Raw genomic sequence first — 21,221 nt, 5'->3', positions numbered from 1 at the left:
ATAGTGGTAATTGAGCTTTGTAATTGATTGAATAAATCTTGTGATAGAATCTAAGACAAATATGGAAAAGAATGTTTTTCTTTTAAAAACAAGAGGTCTTGAGATATTTTTGACCCTATAATGAAATGCAATTTAATAAATAGTTGAACTCAACAAACTACTTATTTGTATAGTTTTATTAAGTTCTTTTCTAAACTCAAGAATATTAATGAAATAGAACAATGGGATGAGTTCCTTTTCTCTAAATTAGATTTAAATTGAAAAAAGTGATGAACACTTGAATGACACTAAAATGTATTATAGCTTAAAATGTCATAAAATCTACAAAAACATTTACTCTATAATTTTCCATTTATCATATGGATATGATTTAGAGAGGGGGAAGGGGGGGGTGGGGGTGGGGTGGGGTGGGGTTTTGAATTAAAGATTTGAGTGAGAAATGCCTTTGTTTAAACCTTCATAAATTTTATGCCTCACTCCTATATATTAAACACCCCAACTTTATAGCACTAGTTTCTCTCTATCTTATATAGCTATTAAAAACACAAAATTAAATATTGTGATAGAATTTTAGTTTTAAAATCTTACTTAGGTTTTATTAGCTCTTAAATATTGTCTGATATATAACTCGTGTATAACATGGGTATAAAGAAGAGGGCAGCAATCATGGTGTAATATTAGAGGCTTAAGGGAAAAACTACTTGGATATCAAACTAGATTAGTCATGAAAGATTTATAAAATACAAATCCCTAAATCCCAAAGTAAAGTCGAAAGGTAGTGGTTGAGGTAAAAGTTCAATGAGTATAACATATTTGGACTAAAAGCTTTGACTCAAAAAGTCAAAAAGAAGTGAACTTCTAAAGAAGTGTTAGGAATGAGCACAAAACGATAGATAAATGAGTTTTTAAAAAATAACAAAAGAATGACTAACATGTGGCAATTATTATAATATATAGAAGTGTTGAGATAAAGTGCAAAACAAAATTCAAGACCAAGTTTGAAACAAATCCAAGATTGAAACTAAAATTAAGTCGAGGATCGAATCTTAAACCATGTCCAATACCGAGTTCAAGGCTTAATATATCTAGGGACAAACATATCCAAGGGTGTGGTGAGGGTGGAGTGAAAGCCTGAAGCAATTTTTTCTCAAACATTAAGGGGTTTGATAAGTCTCTACGAGATAATAAAGGGAGGATTATAAAGAACCAATATGAAAAAAAAGTTATTTTCATATAGTGGGTGATGATATAAACATTAAAGAGTCCAAAATTAAATTAAATATGAATAGATAAATTGAATGATTTGGTGAAGTGTTTAATAGCCAACTCTAACTCCTCAAGGAGATTGAATAGTTAATGCTCTCAATTTAAGTGGGTGTAGCACTATTTGGATATTTTGTATACTTTATTAGAACCTTGCTCTATCTACATGGTTAGAGAATTCAATAAAAATTAAATGGACCTTTTATTTAGTAACTAAGGGTATAGCTATGTGGTGAGGAGGGCCCAAAAACCTATCCATTAAATCCTATTAACTCAAGCATTATGTAGAGATCTAAATTGTCTTTGAATCTGTTTTAATAATAGAATTAATAATTATTGTTGTGAACAAAAAGGAACTTCATAGGGATCAAAGAAGGAATATTAGAAATTGTATTCCCCCATATTTTGAGGCATCATAAAGATGTTAAAGAGTGATTATAAGATGAAAATGTAAATTTGAATTAAATTTAGAAATTTTTAGACCATTTTATATTATACCTTTTTTTTTTAGCTTCCTAAGCTTCTTTTTCTTGGATTTATGTATTTTTCTACCAAAAGAATAATTTTCTTTAAAAAATATTATATTTTCCCTTATTTGAAAAAAAAGCAATAGGATGAAATGTGTTAACTTTCTTCTTTGAGATTAAATTTTTTTTTATTCTTCAAGTTGGCTTAATCTTTCTTTGATATGTGTTAAAATAAGCTAATTCCCATAATCCCCTTTCCCCTTTAAAATCTTTAAAACATAGCATTTTTATCTATGATTTATATTGGGATTGAAGAGTATTCATAGATCTAAAATTTTTGCAAAAAAAAATAAAATTAGAAAACTTACAAAGATTTAAATAAAGACGTGAGAAATAGACTTATTACCCTAGCATGCTTCTTTCTTACTTAAATCCTCTTTTACAGTCCAATTTTCTTATTATAATAAAGAAAATTTTACTCTTACAAGACTTATTTGAATGAGAAAAAATTAAATATCATATCTACCTTATTCCCTAACCTAATGACCCAACATTACAAAAAAAATTCAAAAAATGCATAGTGAAAAATTGATATTACCCTGTATTTAATATCATCAATTGGCGAGATTCATAAAGTTCAACAATTTCTCTTTATTGTTATGGACTAGAAACTGCTTAGCAAATGCTAATCAATGCAATCTTTAAAACTCTTTGAATAAAAATAGATTCAACTCATAAAAGGCAAAAACTTATCCACTCTATAATTTATCTTTGTTTCTCAATACATTTTATTATATTAAAATATTATTACAATAATCTCAATAATATAATATGTTTTGCAATCCATATACTCTACTTCTTTAAGGAAGAATATGCACATGTTAGATTCTATTTTTCTTGATACTTTTATTGAATACTCTTAAAGTATATCATGAACCTAGCAAAACATAAATGAAAAATAAACAAGCTGAGTTGATGAATATACTAAGATGGAATGATGCACTTGTCCATATTATAATAAACAGGCTGAGTTGATGAACATACTAAAATAGAATGATGAGCTTGTCCATGCCATGTGTAGTTAGAATGTGTCCAATAAATCTATCACTATGCATTCAATAGACCCTCAACAAGTTAAACTACCCTTTATACAACTATTAACTTTTCTTAAATTAGTGAATTTACAAAATGCCAAAATTTGCAATTAAAGATTAAATCAACATTTAGAAGTAAATAAACTTTCAAGGCTCAATACTTGTCAGATCCAAAAGGGTTGTAAAGTACGAGGAAATAATAAACACTTTGAACACGCTAAACCTACCTTGGTTTTTTTTTTCATTTTTTGTTTTTAAAGAGCATTTGATATCAAGAACTTTGATCTTCTTTTTAATCTGATATAAACAAAAAGGGGGAAAATACATTATTAAAACTCTACAAATTTAAAAACTTTGATATTGCCTAATATTAGCTTAAATAAACTACACTTTGCTTCACCATAGTTATGGTGACCCTTCTTGTTTCATTAAATCCATTATTTGTATTTCTTTGTATTGAATTTTTAAATAGTGTAACACTTGTTTGCTCTCTTCATCAATTACAACCTATATAACACATAAAATGCATTGTTATCAATTTTGCAACTCAATTCTAAATCTAGTGCTTCAATAAACCTTTACCTTACTTACAGACACTTTCATTACTTTGCATTTATTCTTCTCCTAGTGTTTGTAATCCATTTGTTATTTAGTGTTTATGGCAAAAAGCACAAACTTACTGATACACTCCATATTAATATACATGTTAATATGTTATTTATATTCTTCCTAATCCTATAATTGTGAGTATAGTAGTTAAACCCAATTATAAATTAGACTACCTTATACTAAAAAGGATTCTTGTTATGTATGAACACTTTAATTAAAGGAACATACTAGAGTACAAAAAACATTTTTGCCATATATAAGTATCTTAATAAAGTTTTAAATTTATAAAAGTTGTCATGCCATTGTTTTCCCTCTTTAACTAACTATGCTAACCACCCATTGGCCACCAAAACTTCGACATGATTTTTTTCAAAAACATGTCTTCTTATGCTATTAATTTGAGAATAAAATTTTTTATTTTTAATGTTAGCTTTATAGCTGATTTTGTTTACTTATAAACCAATAGTTAAGAAATAAAAATAATTATATTAATTAACATAGATAAAATAAAAAATTATTCTAAATTTTTTGATAGATGGTTAACACATTATACTTTTCCGAAAAATAATTTTATAGTTGTGAGTGCCTGGAATATGGAAAGGGAATATAGAAATGTGCATATCAATTAACCCAAAAACCCTAGGTTATATACAGGAACGAGTGGTCAAGATTGAAACCAATTCGACGGCTACCAAAATCCCACTACGCTAATATTAGTATACGGCATCGTAGCCGTACACTTAGCCCTCACATCATCCCCTCCTCTTGGGATAATGGAAGACCATCAGGGTTCTCTTGAAGATGGGCCGGGATCCGAAGGAACGTCAGGAGGAGGCATCGGTAGATCTGTAGGTGGTAATAACTCCTCTTGATCCCTTTGTATGAAGCGTTTCAGCTGCTGCACATGCACAATCTCTAGAGGATCGGCCTGCTAAACGTCATGCTGAGCCTCATAAACTTGTGGTCCAACTTGCCACAACACTCGATACGGTCCTTTCCATTGCGCAAGAAGCCCCTTAGATAAACCACGTACTGTAAGATGGGGAAAACGGACTAACACCAAATCATCCACTTTGTACTCTGCAGGTGGACGATGATGGGAGTTATAGCGCCATTGTTGTCCCACTTGTACGCGGCCTAAGTGTTCGGCAGACTCTGCTCAGACAAGTGGAAGAATGCTTGTCAAATACTGATCCCATGATTTAGCATCGGCAGCTCGTGGCAATCGTGAAGGTAAACCCAGCTCCGTTGGTAATATTGGATCATGACTATATAGGAGTTTATATGGTGAAACACCAACAGAACTCTGCACCCCTGTAACATATGCATACCGAAGAGACGGCAAATAACCATCCCAATCCGAATGCTGAAAGTTCACATACTTTGCAATCATCTCTTTGAATGTCCGAACGAGCCGTTCCACCAGACCGTCTGATTGTGGATGATAAGCACTCGTGAAAGTGTGGCATATCCCCAACCGAGACGTCAAAACATGAAATGCCTCAGCCATAAATGCGGGACCATTATCTGAAAGAATCCGCTCTGGACAAGAATGCTGGAACACCACTTGATTGAGGAGGAAGTATCCAACAGCAGTTGCAGAGGCACTAGCAAGAGCACCAACTTCCACCCAACGAGTCAAGTAGTCATAAGCAATAATAATATACTCATTGCCAGTAGTCGACCGTGGAAAAGGTCCCATAAGATCAAACGCCACTAACTCAAACGGACGGGAAACCGCAATTGACTTCAACCATCCTTCCGCAGCACGAGGGGGAGTATTACGAGCTTGGCACCAAACGTAGCTACGCACATACCGGATAATATCACGTCGCATCTCCGGCCAATAGAAAGACCTGCGCAGCTTCTCAGTAACACGACGGTGTCCCATATGCCCACCTAGAACAGGAGAATCATGGTAGGCATGGAGAAACCGCGGAATAAACACCGAAGGCACCACAAGCCGTAAATGATCATCAGGATCCGTCCTCACAAAATAAAGAAGGCCATCTTCAAGGCGATATTGAGAATGTAAATGCCGGAAATGTACGGCTTATGTAATGTACGGCTTATGTAGGCAATGGGGTGGTGCTGACCAGGCACACTCGAGCTCTCTTGCATCAAAACACCTCCAAGACCAATGTCAGAAGCATCTACGCGCAAAATAAAAGGTCGAGTGTAGTCAGGATATGCCAAAATCGGAGGAGTCGTCAATAGCTCCTTGAGATCCACGAACGCCCGCTCACAATCCGGAGACCATATGAAAGATGACGTTGATGACTTCAGCAATGTTCGCAATGGTGTAGTGCGATCGGAAAGATGATCCACAAAACGACCGAGATACTGCACCTTACCCAAGAAGCGCTGCACATCATTCACACACTTCGGAGTAAGGAACTTTAAAACAGCCATAAGTTTGTCAGGATCAACTTGCAAACCTTCACGGGAAATACGGTACCCAAGATAAGTTGTGTCCTTGGACCCAAACACGCACTTTGACCGCTTTAGCTTTAAACCAACGTCACGTAGCCGATCCAACTCTTTACAAACATCACGAACGTGCTCCTCCCACGTCCCCTCCGAGTGGATCAAGACATCATCAATGAAGTCAGCAGTCACTTCCGGCATATCGCAAAGAACCTCGTCCATCATTTGCTGGAAAGTTGCTGGAGCATTGTTCAAACCAAATGGCATCACCAAGAACTCGTACAAACCAAATGGTGTACAAAAAACAATCTTAGGAATATCTTCTTCGGCCATCGGTACTTGCCAATACCCAGAAGCAAGATCTAGCTTGGTGAACCAACGACTTCGCCCCAGACGATCTAAGAGATTAGCAGTGTGAGGAAGAGGATACACATTTGAGATCGTCACTTCGTTTAACGGATGATAGTCGATGTAGAAACGAATACTCCCATCAGGCTTCGTCACAAGATGAGGTTCACATGCCCAAGGACTTCGCGACTTCCGAATAACACCCTTCTCTAGCATTTCCTTGACGTTGGCTCGTAAAATCTTGATCTCCTTAGGTGACCGACGACGAACAGGAACCTTGATTGGACGAGCATCCCCAGTTGGAATCGGATGACGTGTGGCAATCTTGGCCCTAGACAATAGGTCAAATTCAAAGAGATCAGAATACTCCTTCATGAGCTGGTCAACTGCTGCAACACAAAGATCGTCGGAGGGATCGGAAAAGGGAAAAGCAGAACAAGATGGAAACACAGAAGGAAAGAGTGGGGGAACAAAAGTAATGGAAGCAGAGGTAGAAGTAGAGGGACAAAGAGGTATGGAAGTGAGAGGAATGGATGAAACATAAAGAAGTATGAGACAAGGGGAAGAAGCCTCAAAGTCACACTTGGCATGATTGCACTGCAACCAATCCATACCAAGAATGAGGTCAAAAGCTTGACTCAGCACCACCCGCAACAACTGCAACTCAAGCTCGAGATCGCCCACACGCACAACCAGGTCCACCTCATCCCGTGCACATGCATGTGTACGGCCGTTGCCATAAAGAATGAAAACTGGTTCCGCCGCACGACGCAAGTGTAGACGACAACGTGTGGTAACAGGTCGAGCAATAGAAGATAAACTCGAACCTGTATCAACCAACACGGAAAGAATAATAGGAGACCTCTTGTTATAAAAATGAGCTTGGAAAGTAAACACGGGATGAACCGGTGCCGAGTGAACCCCTTGATGATACTCCCGAAAGAAAGATGGAGGGGTCACTGATTTATTCGCACAAGGTCCCTCCATTACTCGCGTGACTCCTCGTTTCCTGGATGCATCTCGGTGTCCAGACCTTCCACTGCAGCAACACCCACAGGACGTTGCTGACGCCAAGGTCTCCATCTAGGAAATGGAGGTCGCCAATCTGGAAAACGACAGCAACGCTGATAAGTATGACCAACTTCATCACACGCCCAGCAGCGAACATCACGGCCACGACCACGTCCTCGCGCTTGTCCTTGGACTCGAGCAGCAGCAGCATCAACCTCCATTGGAACAGGACCATCACCCATAGGAAGTGGAGCGGAAGGACGTGCAGCGAGAAGTGGAAGAGGCGACATCTCATAATGTTGTGCCAAGCGAAGAGTATCGTTAAGGGTGGCAGGAGCAAGTGCATGCACAAGTCCGACAAGATTTTGACGAAGTGCTGGCCACAACATTCCTAGCTTGATCCGCTCCGACATATTTGGCTCCGCACGAAGCAAAAGACTTCAGAAACGAACGCCAAATTGCATCACCAACTCAGATGGCCCTTGGCGAAGACGATGCAATTGTTAGAAAGCATCATTACAATCATCGGCATGTCCGAAGGCGCGTTTGAAGACGTCCGTCCGAGAGAACACTCCAATCCCCACGAGTGGCTGCGCTCAAACCATTGTACCACTGCAATGCCGTCCCTTGGAGACACGTGGGAAACTCACCCAAACGTCAAGCATCATCCCAAGAATGATATGTGGCAATCACCGTGAAGTGATCGAACAAATGGTACACATCATCCCCAGGATTCCCGCGAAAGAACTCCGGCCGAATGCGAGGATTAGCACCAAGAGCAAGAGGAGTTGTACCACGTGCTGTGAACGCCACCATCAACTGAGTTTGGTTGTTCAATTGCAAGCGTATAGCATTAAGCAATTGTACCAATTGCTGCTCTAGAGTCAAAGGAGGAGATTGCTGATCTGCCATGAAGATGAATGAAAAAGAAAGAGCAAAAGAAGAGAGATGACAAAAAGCTAGAAGGAAATGGTATATCTAGACAACGCAATAAACTAGATCTAAACCAAAAGAAAGAACAAAAAAAAGGAAATGGAAAAAGCTAGATTTAGACGATGCAAAAGCTAGATCTAAACCAAAATCCCAAATCCAAACACTCCTCAGGGACAATCAAAGGTGCCCCTCATCTCCACCAATGTGAGTGCCTGGAATATGGAAAGGGAATATAGAAATGTGCATATCAATTAGCCCAAAAACCCTAGCTTATATACAGGAGCGAGTGGTCCAGATTGAAACCAATCCAACGGCTGCCAAAATCCCACTACGCTAATATTAGTATACGGCATCGTAACCCTACACTTGGCACTCACATAGTGAAATAATTATTTATATAAAATAATACTTTAAACTTTAAATCAAATCAAAAACTTTTATGAGATACACCAAATAAAATATTAATTATTATACTTGACAGCCTTTATCATTGTCACAAGTTAAAAATAATTTTTATAATAGTTTTATATTAGAACTTTTATTTCTTCTTTCTCCCTTTGACATTAGTTATTTTAATTCCTTATTTTTTTAATATTCCCATATCTTTTTACATTAATAATTTTAAAATATAAATTTTAAATTAAAGGGTTGATATAAAAAAACAAAGATAAATAAAAGCTAAATTTAATAATATAATAACAAAAAGTTGAACTAGTATACTAGTCTTTATGAAATTTTATTTTTTTATTTTACTTATTCTATATTAAAATTTAGTGCCACTATAATGTGTGATGGATTATAATTACGTGTGTTTTGGAAAACAGATATTTGATATATTATACAGCAAAATAATTTTAATTTTCTTTAAGTTATTATATTAATTTAAGTTACTGTTTTTAATTTATTTCAAAAACAAATTACTCTCATACTTGCAGAGTTCTTAGTTTGTATCAAATTCTGCTTAAGTTATCACATATATGTGATGAGATGAAATTAATTTGGAAAACCATTTGTGTAATTCTTCATATTTAATTTTTGGCATGTTTGTTTTGGCGGTAGAATTTAGTTTTAAAGTCTACTTGATGATTAGTGTCATTTGAAATTTCTTCAGAAACAATTTAGTACATAAATATGGTTAAAGATCTTAAAGTACCTAATCATTGACCAAAATCAAAATCCAACATAATGGGACAGGTAAGCGCTAAAAGTAACGGTGGTGATTGCACCCCCTTTCTCCACTTTATTGCTAGACGAGGCAGCGGCAGCAGGCCGACCCACAAACTCCACGTCCTTGGTCAAAATTTTCCCTCATTACAAACCCAAAGGTGGTGGCCCCTAAAAAAACACAACAAGGCTTGAAACATATAAAAGAGAGGCAAGCATTATTTTTTGCTTTTTGCTTCCTGGTCCATGCAGCGTACACGTAGACATGTAAAGCGCTGGCGCCCTCCAATCCTCACCGTTGCTGCAAAGCAATCTGACGCCTGCGGCGCTAATCACCCGCTAATGGTAATAAACTCCACCTCGGTTAACACAAATCCTATTTGTTTTCCCGAAGGGTGGCGGTGGCACATAGCAGTCGTTGGCCCGCGGCTAATTGTGATTAGCCTTTAATCTCACCTTAAGCCACCATGGATTGGACCGCTGGGGGGAAATAATTTCCACCACCCAAGTCGGTTTATACATTTTAACCCTCATTGTTCTTCTTTTTGCCGTTTTTTCTTCTCAATCTTTTTTTTTTTCTTACCTTTTGGGCTCTCTCTCTCCCATTGTTTGCCCTTTCTTTTTCGTGTTAGAGGTGAAAGTCGTGCATCGCACTCTTACTTAGAGAGTTAGGCCATCAACTCAAAGAGAGAGGAGGGAGTTGGGTTGGGTTTCTTCTTTCTTTCTCTTTCTTTCTATTAAGTGGTGTGCCCCCGTGTGCGTGTGCGTGAGTTTAAGCGTCCACCACCACCACCATCCATGGCGTCGAGGGTGGTGCGCTAGTCCCCTCGCTCGTTTCGTCTAGCAAAAGGTGGCAAGCAAAGATTTGGAGGCTTTTGGGGCCGCCGCTCTCGCCGATTCCAGCGATTGGGGAACTGGGCTGTGCTCGCCGCCGCGCCTCGCAAGGTTTAGCGCCGACCCATTTGCTCGGCCGCCTCCATTGGATCCCAGGGAATGCTCCAAAACGCTACACGGGTAAGTCTCTCTTCTTTCTTGCTGCCTGCGCTTGGGCTTTCTTTCTCTGCGTCTATCTGGGGGAGAGGTTTTTTTTTTTCCTTCGTGTTCTTGGTTGGAGGAGAAAGAGGTTGAAACAATGGCGCAAAGTTATTCATGTAAGTTCTTGTTTTCGATGTTCTGAAGAAATGGTTTTCACTTTGGATGTCGCCTCATAGTTTTTGTTGTCGTGATATGCTCGAATGATCACGATTTATGAAAGTAAGTATGTGAAATGTTTTGCTACGGTGGTCACGCGTTTGTTTTGTGGTCGTAGATGTTTAAAGAGCTGCCGGATTGAGCGACAATCGTCTTGAGCAGCGAAGACGAATTCCAGAAATTCGCCTTGACGGGAAAGCAAAAAGGTTCTTTGGTTTTGTTTTGTTTTTTTTCTTTTTCTTTTTCTACCAGGAGCCGCCAGAAAGTGGCGCAGTCTTATCGGCGGCTTCCAAAGGCCGCGGCGAGGGAGCGCAAAGACTGCGATCGCGGATGGAGAGCATGTTCATGAGCTTTGCCTGCTAAGGTCACAAATTCTAAAGTGGAACAAGGAGACCACGGCCGCAGCAGCGTGAGATCTTCGGCGCGGAGGTCTCGAATCCGACCTACGAATATGGCCCAGGAATGGTGCAGCGTACCAGCGGATCACGAGGCATTGATTGATTTGAAGAGTAGACTTTCATCCCCATCATGAATATGTCTACCGTACTGTTGAGTAGCAATCCTCTGGGAGGCAAAATCTTCTATGTACATAGAATCTCAAAATCTTATATGTACATAATGTGTATAATTCTTGAATAATAGACAGACTTCGCCAATGCTCCAAACAGGTGTGTGTGTTCCTGCCAGCCCAGGAAGTCTCGTTAACTTACAGACTAGCTCAGGATTAACAATACCTGTTTGTGTGGCGTTCATCCTCCTTTCTGGATCATCTAGGTGCCCTGAGGGACGGGCGAAAAATCACTGCTTGTGAATATTCATCTACGTGCCCCCCTACTCCGCCCCAATCCCCTGTGCTCAAGTCGTAAACAAACATGAGCCCTATCTCTGAAAAGATCACCAGATTGGCCTCTGCATGAACAGAACAACGGAAAACCGCTCCCACAGAGCGCTGCCCAGCGTACACTTGACGAAGGATCGATATATGGGTCTTTGCAGAGACGGCAACCAAGCCACCCTTGTCGTCAACCTTCCACACGCCATAGCCATCAACTCCGGACTCCCCTGCCTCGCGGTAGCCTCCCGCATACACCCAGCCACTTGCCAAGTATCGCTGGCCATTGTACTCCCACAGCCTCGCGGTGCACAGTCCCGGGAGCGGCAAGACGCAGCGCAGGATCTCTCCATCCGGGTCAACCTTGTCTTCCAGGCCTGTTGTAATCCTCAGGCTGCGCACGACTTCCCCGGTGCTCCACCTGCCGCGGCCAAAGTCGTAAAATCCCAGGATGGTGAGATCGTAGAAGTAATCGTCCAAGCCTGGGAATACAGCAGGGGGTGCCACGTCCACGCTGTAATCTGAAAGCCGCTGCGCCTTCATTTTGACGTAGGCTGGCGAGAACGGGAGCTTGGGGAGAGAAGACCAGGAGCGCGTTGCCGAGTCGTAGATGCAGCACCAGTGGCCTGAGAAGTCGACAGCGGTGTAGTGCAGACCGACTTTGAAGCCATTCTTGTCGACGAACATGGCAAAGTCGATCACTCCCGCTAAAGTGCATCTTTCTCTGTCCTCCCAATGGAGCGGTGGTAGTTCGCTCCACTCTTGGGTCACTGGATTCCCCACCACCAGGTGAAACACATCATCAGCAGGATCAACCATGCCCCTGTGCGTCCTGAAGACGCATACCAGGCCACCCGCGGAAGCAACCACTTGAGCGTTAGGAAGTTCTTCCGTTTTGTGGGGCAACGGAAACTCCACGCTGCGTTGGGGCCGTGATGGATCCCAGGCGTGGCAACGCTCGCCGTAGTCGAAGGAGCTAGTCATAAGCCGCAAGGATTCCTTGTGGCCACTGTTTTGGCACCAGCGGCGGCGAAAGGATGGATCGCCGATGATGGCGTTCCATGACTTGCAAACGGCGGAGCATGAGGTCGCTAGTGTGGCCAGGTCCACATAGCTGAGAACCGTCTCCAAAACGTCGTCTTGCAACAACACAGGCGCTTCATTTCTCCGTTTCTTCATCACAAGGGCAATACCTAGAAGAGTGACCTTATAGTACTGCAAAAGGGATGCAAGGAGCCCCATAAAAAACCTAACTTTCGCGGAAGCAGAGTGAACGCTTGATCGATTAAAAAATCTCATTTTCGGGAAGCTCAGCTTCTTCTTTCTGAAGTTATTCTCCATTATCTGTCCTCACTGGTTTGTGCTTCTCCAGTTGAAACCGCCAACCCTCATTATCCGGCCTCGTTCTCTCTTTAACCATCTAACAAAAACAAACGCGAGCAAGCTTACTTTGAAGGCGTTGGCTCGAGCAGACAATGAAAGTGTTCATTGTAAAGTCATGACGTGGTAAACATCCACCTGTGACGTTCTTCCAGTAAGATTGAACGTCGAAAACACGCCGCGATCTCTTCAAACCTTGGTCTAGCACAGGAAAAAATAAAAACTTTTTTCTCGGGTTCTTTGAGCACAGAGAAAATATGTACGTACTACACCATAGCTTCGTCGCTTATCCCCCCAAACGGGATTTGCAGCGGATGATCCAAGTGTTCTTGACCTGTCAAGTTGACAAATTGCACCTGAACGACTGCTCCATCCGACCACCACTGTGTAAGAGAATGAGCGTCTCGAGCACTCGCAGCTTTGCCGTCATCCGCTGGGACGTGAAGCCTTGCCGAGGGGATGAGGTGATGCGGCTTCGCTTTGGAGGAGCAGAGCACGCCCCGGATGGATTCGTGAGGCATCGCCAATCTCGCGTACTTCCCCTGTAGCATATACTGATAGTTCTTGAAGTGCTCGAGAAAGCCCGAGCATACCGGATCACTGGGATGAACATACATGTCCGGGTACCAGCTTCCAAGTGCCGCAAACTCTGCCTCGGACTCCCTTCTCTTTGCGGCATCCACCAGCAAGTTGACGAGCCCGGCCTTTGCAACGGTGTAAACCTCTTGGAGATTGCTGTAAGTCTCAGCACCGAAGAGTGACTTGTATGGAGCGGTCGAGGACGAGAATGGAGGATTGAAGAGATGAGCCTCGACGAACTGGCCCTGCGATGCCATCATCCGAGCGGCGGAGAGCGCCACCGCTGCTCCGAGCGAGTGCCCCGTGATGCAAACGTTGTCCTTGCCATGCCATGCGACGGCGTTTCGGAGAGCGTTGTACGCGGCTGTGAACCTGCCTGTCTTGTAAAGCTCCTGGTTGGCGATCTTGAAGTCGACGATGTAGTCGCTGGTTAGGCTGTCCGTGCCTCTGAGCGCCAGGACCACCATCGGAGCTCTGGCAGGCTTCCAGTGGTTTTTGTAGTTCCACACGAACACTGCGCCGTTGATCCGGAGCTTGTCATTGCCGAGGATCACGTCGAGGAGCTCGTAGTTGAAGGACGTCCACCAGGGAGGAGCGAGAGCTTGCGGAGTTCCTGTGTAGTTTTTCGATCTGTCGTGCTGGAGTGAGTACACGCTTGACACAAGGCATGCCAAGATTGCTCTTTTGTCGTCCGGAACATCCCTGGAAAGAATGTATGGTAAGAACTCCCGAAGACTCGAGATAAAAAGCTTTTAAAGGACGAGAACTCTAGCCGGACCAAGTCTTTAGCAGCAATGAAACAAAAAAGTAGACAATGAACTCAAGCCCAAGCAAGCTTTGCGAAACAACAAAAAAAAAGAATGGAGAAGTGAGGACCAATCCACTAAAGACTAGCCATCGAAAGAACTCTAGCTACTTATCAATCAGCCCTTAGCACGCAAGTGAACGAAAGAGACACCAAAATGGGACAAATGAAAGGCTATGATCCAAAGACAAGCCTAGGGTAGCTGAGAATTCTCTCGGGGGCGATTGGAATCAATCGAAACGGGATTCTACTGCCAAAATCACACACTTCAGCCAAATTTTCAAGCTACCCTAGGCTTGTCTTTGGAAATGTCGGAAACATAAGAGACAACCATTGTTAAGACGAACGGCTGTCTCATATGGTTCATACCGAATCTTTTTCTAGAAGTTGCAATAAACCTTTCGTTGTATACTATGTTTAGGATCTCATCCGCGAGTTACAAGAAAGAAAGAGCTGACTTTATGATACATATGATACATACTTTATGATACTTTATGATACCTTTATGATACATCACACCATAAGTAATCTACAAAATAATAAAGGTCGAGCTCGAACATTACTAAGCATACCTGGTAGCTTCTCTTCCGTGAGTAGATCCAAAATCAAGCCAAAGTAACAGCACAGAGAGCAAAGCGTAAGCAGCGAACTAGTATTACTTCGAGCTCCGATCACAGTTAATTGAACCAAGAGTACGAGATAGAGCAAGTACTAACTCGAGATGAAACCGAGTAATCCATGAGCATAGACTCATGCCTGCCGCCGGAGACACGACGAAGTCTGCCTCGCACTGAAACGGCAGCATTTGCTTGATCCACTCGGCTTCCCGCACCTTTAAGGGGATCCGGCCTGGTTACGAGTATGTTCTTGAGCAGGCCCCTCACCTCCCTTGACAGGTAACCGAAGTTGCCATCAAGGCCATAGCATGTCAGCTGGAGATCACTCTTATCCTCCTCCTGATCCCACAAAAGCCAAGACTTTGTGTCCGCAACTGCTTGCTCCTTGCATTGACATACACGGTAACCACAGGAAGAACTTTCCACTTGGTGAGCTCGGATGAGACACCGCCCCTCGTCTTCAGGGACACAACGCAGCAAGTCATCCCCTCAGGAAGAATGAGATCGGCACCACGCATATCGTTTTCCGCTTGATGCCCGATAGCAAGGCCTCCTGCAAAGTATCTCGCTGCAGTATCCGGGACTTCCCGCACGGCAAAAGAATTGCAGAACAGGGGACCACCACTTTGATCGGATGAAGGTACCAGCTAAGCATACCGCTTCACTTCTTGAACTTGAGCAGGCTAGCAGCTGGGCGTCGCTGGAAGAGCGACAAACAACCTGTTTTTCATAGTAATACGACGTTCATATGTGACGCTACCATCGGGCAGCGAGGACACACCTGCAGGCCTGTTGCAGCAGCAAACAATACCATCCCTGGCTCTCTGTCACCTTGCCTTCAATGGCGAACTCATTACTGATTCCCATTTCACCCTATCCTATTCTGGCGGCCCGCACAGGCCTTCCATACTTCATCCAGGTTGACGAAGAACTATACTCCGCAACGCTCAGGCCCGGCTTGAGCATGTCTAGTTGCAAAGTTAGCAAGAAGTAGATCGGAGGCAATAAGCATCTCCCGGTCTTCAAGGCCCTGCTGCTGTTGTCCTCGTCACTCTTTCTTGGCAAAAACTTCGCGGTTGTCCAGCATGAGCACAAAGTAGGCATTCCACGGAAACAAAACTCTGAGCGCCCCGCGGAGCTGAGGTTTCGTTCAGACCCCTTGCCTCGTCAAACACGAAAACGGCTCGCCTGTCCTCGCCGCACTTTCTCGGCGAGCTGCTGTTGTCCTCGTCGCTCTTTCTCGGCAAAAGCTTCGCGGTTGAGTCCAGCGCAAAGCTGGCATTCCACGGAAACAAAACTCTGAGCGGGTTTCGTTCAAACCCCCTGCCTCGTCAAACACGAAAACGACTCGAGGATTACATCACGGAACTCTGGTCGTAAATGCGCGGCTGGTGATCACCATCCAAGAGCTGTTGCAACTGCTCCAATGTTTTTCCATGATTTCACGCTTATCCTCAATGTGAGTTCTTCCCACTTCTCGCTCACTGCTCGGGCGATGCCAGAATCGCTGCCAGGCAACTGCTTATCCTTCCACTCCACGGCCGAAGTTCCTTTCTCCAATTCATGGAGCCAGGCATTCACAAGTAGAACACCATCTCTAGCTCGGTGAAGCTTTGTGTGCCAGGAATTCAGTCTTAAGTCCTTGGCAGATGAGGAGTCCTTGCCAGGCTGCTGTACACACCTAGCCTGGACATCTCCATGACAGACCTTCGAAGCATTCAGCCATCTAAAATAGAGTTTTAGATTAATTATTTTTAATAAAGTTTTTTAAAAAGTAAATTCTTTTGATATTAATAATTTTGGATTTTTATTAACAATAAATAAGTATTTTTAATAATAAAGAATAAAGAAAATTAGGAATGCTTGGTTAACATTTTAGCTTTAGGCATTTACATAATATTTTTGCTATGTTTTGTTTTTTTTGTTTGTAAAATTAATACAGATTTAAATAAAAATAAGTGTTTTAGTTTATAAATATGAAATTTAAAATTTAAATATTTATAATTGATTATTATTTTATTAACTTGAAATCTAAATTCACATAATCTTTTAGTCTTTAGGCTTTTGAATAGGCCTAAAAGCAACATAGTTTTCTCTTTTTCAGTGGTATTTTTTAGTCTGAAAACATGTAAACATTAACAAAACATAGATTGAAATACTTTAAAATAAATTTTTATTATTGGCTCACTCTTAATCACCATTAATCACCATATAGTTACATGGAAATCACCATTTTTTTATATTTGAAATTTTTATAGTTTAAAACTATAATATAGTTTACTTTATTAAATTCTTCTATTAAATTTCATAAATTAACATTACAATACCAACCACAGTTTTATTAACTTTTAATTTTCTTTTCAACCTTAAACTTTTTCTAAAATACTTAAATTAAATGTACCAATATAATTTATAAGCATAATTTATAAACACAATTTTGTAGTTTCTCTTAGATGATTTATTTAACTAATCATACCAAAAAGAAAAGAAAATATTAAATTTTTTTCACTAATATTATGTGTTATTTAAATTTTTTCACCATTGTGATTGTTACATCTATTTTACACTTATTTTTAATTCTTCTATTCACAAAACTAACTAATGATCTTTTTAAATGTAATGAAACTTGGCTATACATACATACATATCCTTATATACAAGTAAAGCTTCCTGAATCTAAATAATTATTTCGGAAAATTTCGTAATGGATTGTATCTCTAACAAGCCTTTTAAGACTTGGAAGATCCATCTAAAAAAATAAAACACAACGTTTCTAATAGGAAAGGAAAAAAAGAACTGATAATGGAACAAGATTACCTTCCATGTCCTCGAGCAAACCCTTCTTATAGCATGGAAGCAGAGTGACGCTTCATCGATTAAAAAATCTCATTTTCGGGAAGCTCAGCTTCTTCTCACTGGCTTGTGCTTCTCTAGTTGAAATCGCCAACCCTCATTATCCGGCCTCGTTCTCTCTTTAACCATCTAACAAAAACAAACGCGAGCAAACTTACTTTGAAGGCTTTGGCTCGAGCAAGACAATGAAAGTGTTCATTGTAAAGTCATGACGTGGTAAACATCCACCTGTGACGTTCTTCCAGTCAGATTGAACGTCGAAAACACGCCGCGTTCTCTTCTAGCACAGGAAAAAATAAAAATCTTTTTTCTCGGGTTCTTTGAGCACAGAGAAAATATGTACCATGAAATCATTGCCGCGTACTACACCATAGGTTCATAGCTTATCCCCCCAAACAAGATTTGCAGCGGATGATCCAAGTGTTCTTGACCTGTCAAGTTGACAAATTGCACCTGAACGACTGCTCCATCCGACCACCACTGTGTAAGAGAATGAGCGTCTCGAGCACTCGCAGCTTTGCCTTCATCCGCTGGGACGTGAAGCCTTGCCGAGGGGATGAGGTGATGCGGCTTCGCTTTGGAGGAGCAGAGCACGCCCCGGATGGATTCGTGAGGCATCGCCAATCTCGCGTACTTCCCCTGTAGCATATACTGATAGTTCTTGAAGTGCTCGAGAAAGCCCGAGCATACCGGATCACTGGGATGAACATACATGTCCGGGTACCAGCTTCCAAGTGCCGCAAACTCTGCCTCGGACTCCCTTCTCTTTGCGGCATCCACCAGTAAGTTGACGAGCCCGGCCTTTGCAACGGTGTAAACCTCTTGGAGATTGCTGTAAGTCTCAGCACCGAAGAGTGACTTGTATGGAGCGGTCGAGGACGAGAATGGCGGATTGAAGAGATGAGCCTCGACGAACTGGCCATGCGATGCCATCATCCGAGCGGCGGAGAGCGCCACCGCTGCTCCGAGCGAGTGCCCCGTGATGCAAACGTTGTCCTTGCCATGCCATGCGACGGCGTTTCGGAGAGCGTTGTACGCGGCTGTGAACCTGCCTGTCTTGTAAAGCTCCTGGTTGGCGATCTTGAAGTCGACGATGAGGTCGCTGGTTAGGCTGTCCGTGCCTCTGAGCGCCAGGACCACCATCGGAGCTCTGGCAGGCTTCCAGTGGTTTTTGTAGTTCCACACGAACACTGCGCCGTTGATCCGGAGCTTGTCATTGCCGAGGATCACGTCGAGGAGCTCGTAGTTGAAGGACGTCCACCAGGGAGGAGCGAGAGCTTGCGGAGTTCCTGTGTAGTTTTTCGATCTGTCGTGCTGGAGTGAGTACACGCTTGACACAAGGCATGCCAAGATTGCTCTTTTGTCGTCCGGAACATCCCTGGAAAGAATGTATGGTAAGAACTCGCGAGGAATCGAGATAAAAAGCTTTTAAAGGACGAGAACTCTAACCGGACCAAGTCTTTAGCAGCAATGAAACAAAAAAGTAGACAATGAACTCAAGCCCAAGCAAGCTTTGCGAAACAACAAAAAAAAAAGAATGGAGAAGTGAGGACCAATCCACTAAAGACTAGCCATCGAAATAACTCTAGCTACTTATCAATCAGCCCTTAGCACGCAAGTGAACGAAAGAGACACCAAAATGGGACAAATGAAATATGATCCAAAGACAAGCCTAGGGTAGCTGAGAATTCTGTCGGGGGCGATTGGAATCAATCGAAACGGGATTCTACTGACAAAATCACACACCCAGCCCGCCAAGAATCGCTTCAAACAGAGCAATGCAGCTAGGGCGGCGAGATTCTTTACCAGTTGAAATGCTTGCGCTTTGGCCCCGTAACCTCGAATCGATATGCATCGTCCTCTGGCATTGGCGATCGGCCCCGCCTGGAACGCTGGCTAGGGCTTGAACGCGTTCTCTCGCATCGTGGACACCGCCGACACTTCAGCCAAATTTTCAAACCAAAATTCAACAGGCCCTAGGGTGGTTCTTATTCCTATTTATTTGGATTTTTTCTTTACCGAGCAAATGCTTGTTTCGTTATATTTATAGCTATTTAAATTTAAACCATTTTTAAAAAAATAGTGAAACATAATGATAAATAAAGGTTTATGTTATTTAATGAGTCTAAAACTTCAAAAGAAAGTAGTAACATAATTTATTAACACAGTAAAGAGCAAATTGCTTTTTGAACTAGAGTTAAACTGGATACTAATGTCTATGAAAACTTTGTCTCTTGTTAGACTAAAAAAGATAAGTAACTAAATTTATCAAAGAAACATGTTACAACATTGCTATTGGCTTTCCTAGATACATACAATCCTAGCTCCCAGATACCCAAACCCATCCCATACTCACAATAACTTTCAGCATTCTTTATATATAAAGCTTACACCTTACCCTTTCAAAGTTGAAAAAAGTTTTTCATCACTTTACTTTCGTTTTTTGGATGTAGTAGTAATGAAATTTGATATGAGCACCACACATTCATTCAGAACTCAATTCTTCTTCTGGAACTTCCCCATCACTTCATCTAGATCATAGCAGAGAAATAAGTGTAAATATTCCAAATACTCCCAATTCCCAACACCCAATCCTCCTCAATTGCTTCCAAACAGCTTGTCATTTCTCTCATAAAGTCATAAAGCATTAAGTTTAGCACAATGTTCTTCCTCTCCCGCATCAGATTCTTATGGCTAGAATGTGCTCTCTTGAAGAATGTGGAATGAGGAAATTGTGAGAATTGAGACGTATTACTTGGATTGTGCATTTGATAGGTTCACACTCAAGGCCTTGCACCATTTTGCATTACTAAGGAAGTCCCTTTGCTCAGCAATGCCTACATAATTAATATATACATCCAGTCTCACAAACATTGTTTTGTGCTCCTTGAGTGCCTTAGTAACTTGCTCTGGGATAGATATGAGAAAAAAGAAATGCCTTAGTCTCTCTTTTTCACTTGGATGACATATATTGCACTTGATAAAGATGGCAGAAAAAAGATTTGTAAACTCATGACATGAGAATTCACTATAAACCTTGAAGCTAATGAAAGCAATGCCAACACTCGTATAATAGCCACAAACATAAAATAAACTTTTAGCTTGAGTAAGAATTTTTATTCTTTCTTGCCAAGAAGAGGACATACCAATGCCACATCTAGCATGGAGGAACCATCTCCAACCTTCTCCACCTTCATAATAAGCTATGGGTGCTGGGTGTTTAGCAAGAAAAAATGCAAGGAAACTTTACTCAATAGAAAGCCCTTAACATCCAAAATTTTTCTATCAAGGAGAGAGAGCTGATAGATACATCAAAAATATATTTAGATATTCTGGGAGATTCTACTATTTAATAGTTGTTATTCATTTAAATTAATATTATATTTATAATTTATAAACATGTTTATAAATTATAAATTTTTCTAAACACTTTCTAGTATATTCTATTTTATTCTACCATATAATGGTGTGCAATAAAATTAATCTTATATTTTTAAATTATAAAGTTTTGATTGATCAATTATATTATTAAATAATACTAAACAAGAATTACACTATTATTAAGAAAATCAAGTGTTGTTCCATATAATATGCAACAAACTGAGTTTTTTTATAATTTTTTTTCTTCTCATTTTTTTCCAAAGCTTC

At 41.1% G+C, this 21,221-nt stretch overlaps 2 protein-coding genes and 1 long non-coding RNA gene across 6 annotated transcripts in view; 1 reads left to right on the top strand and 2 right to left on the bottom strand.

Moving 5' to 3' along the window:
• LOC9649993 (GDSL esterase/lipase At4g10955) overlaps window positions 1-21,221 on the bottom strand; it is a 43,466-nt gene that overhangs the window by 3,730 nt on the left and 18,515 nt on the right. The gene's annotated exons all lie outside the window — the stretch shown is intronic.
• LOC112348699 lies at window positions 10,006-11,163 on the top strand. Its single transcript, XR_002993147.1, has 3 exons — window positions 10,006-10,467; window positions 10,528-10,570; window positions 10,626-11,163. It is a non-coding gene; the product is annotated as an uncharacterized LOC112348699 (long non-coding RNA).
• On the bottom strand, window positions 17,747-19,538 carry LOC9649996 (GDSL esterase/lipase At4g10955). Of its 4 annotated transcripts, none has more exons than XM_002976832.2 (3): window positions 19,380-19,538; window positions 17,917-18,951; window positions 17,747-17,853 (listed from the first exon to the last, which is right to left on the bottom strand). In XM_002976832.2, the coding sequence occupies exons 1-2, from the start codon at window positions 19,439-19,441 to the stop codon at window positions 17,937-17,939; spliced, it is 1,077 nt and encodes a 358-aa protein (XP_002976878.2). In that variant the 5' UTR covers window positions 19,442-19,538; the 3' UTR covers window positions 17,747-17,853; window positions 17,917-17,936. The 4 variants fall into 4 exon arrangements, with proteins under 4 accessions (XP_002976878.2, XP_024537491.1, XP_024537492.1 ...); XM_024681723.1 differs by having other exon boundaries at window positions 17,747-17,850; XM_024681724.1 differs by having other exon boundaries at window positions 17,747-18,503; window positions 18,564-18,951.

This window comes from Selaginella moellendorffii, unplaced genomic scaffold (assembly GCF_000143415.4).
Source record: "Selaginella moellendorffii unplaced genomic scaffold, v1.0 SELMOscaffold_32, whole genome shotgun sequence".
Lineage (NCBI taxonomy): Eukaryota > Viridiplantae > Streptophyta > Lycopodiopsida > Selaginellales > Selaginellaceae > Selaginella > Selaginella moellendorffii.
This window is presented reverse-complemented; position numbering and strand designations above follow the sequence as displayed.

Bases quoted from the DNA above. Each gene is read 5' to 3' on its own strand.
- LOC9649996 (XM_024681721.1), bottom strand. From the start codon at position 19,441: ATGCCAGAGGACGATGCATATCGATTCGAGGTTACGGGGCCAAAGCGC. The intron at 18,952-19,379 runs GTAAAGAATCTC...CATTCTTTCCAG, and splicing joins AAGCGCAAGCATTTCAACTG to GGATGTTCCGGACGACAAAA.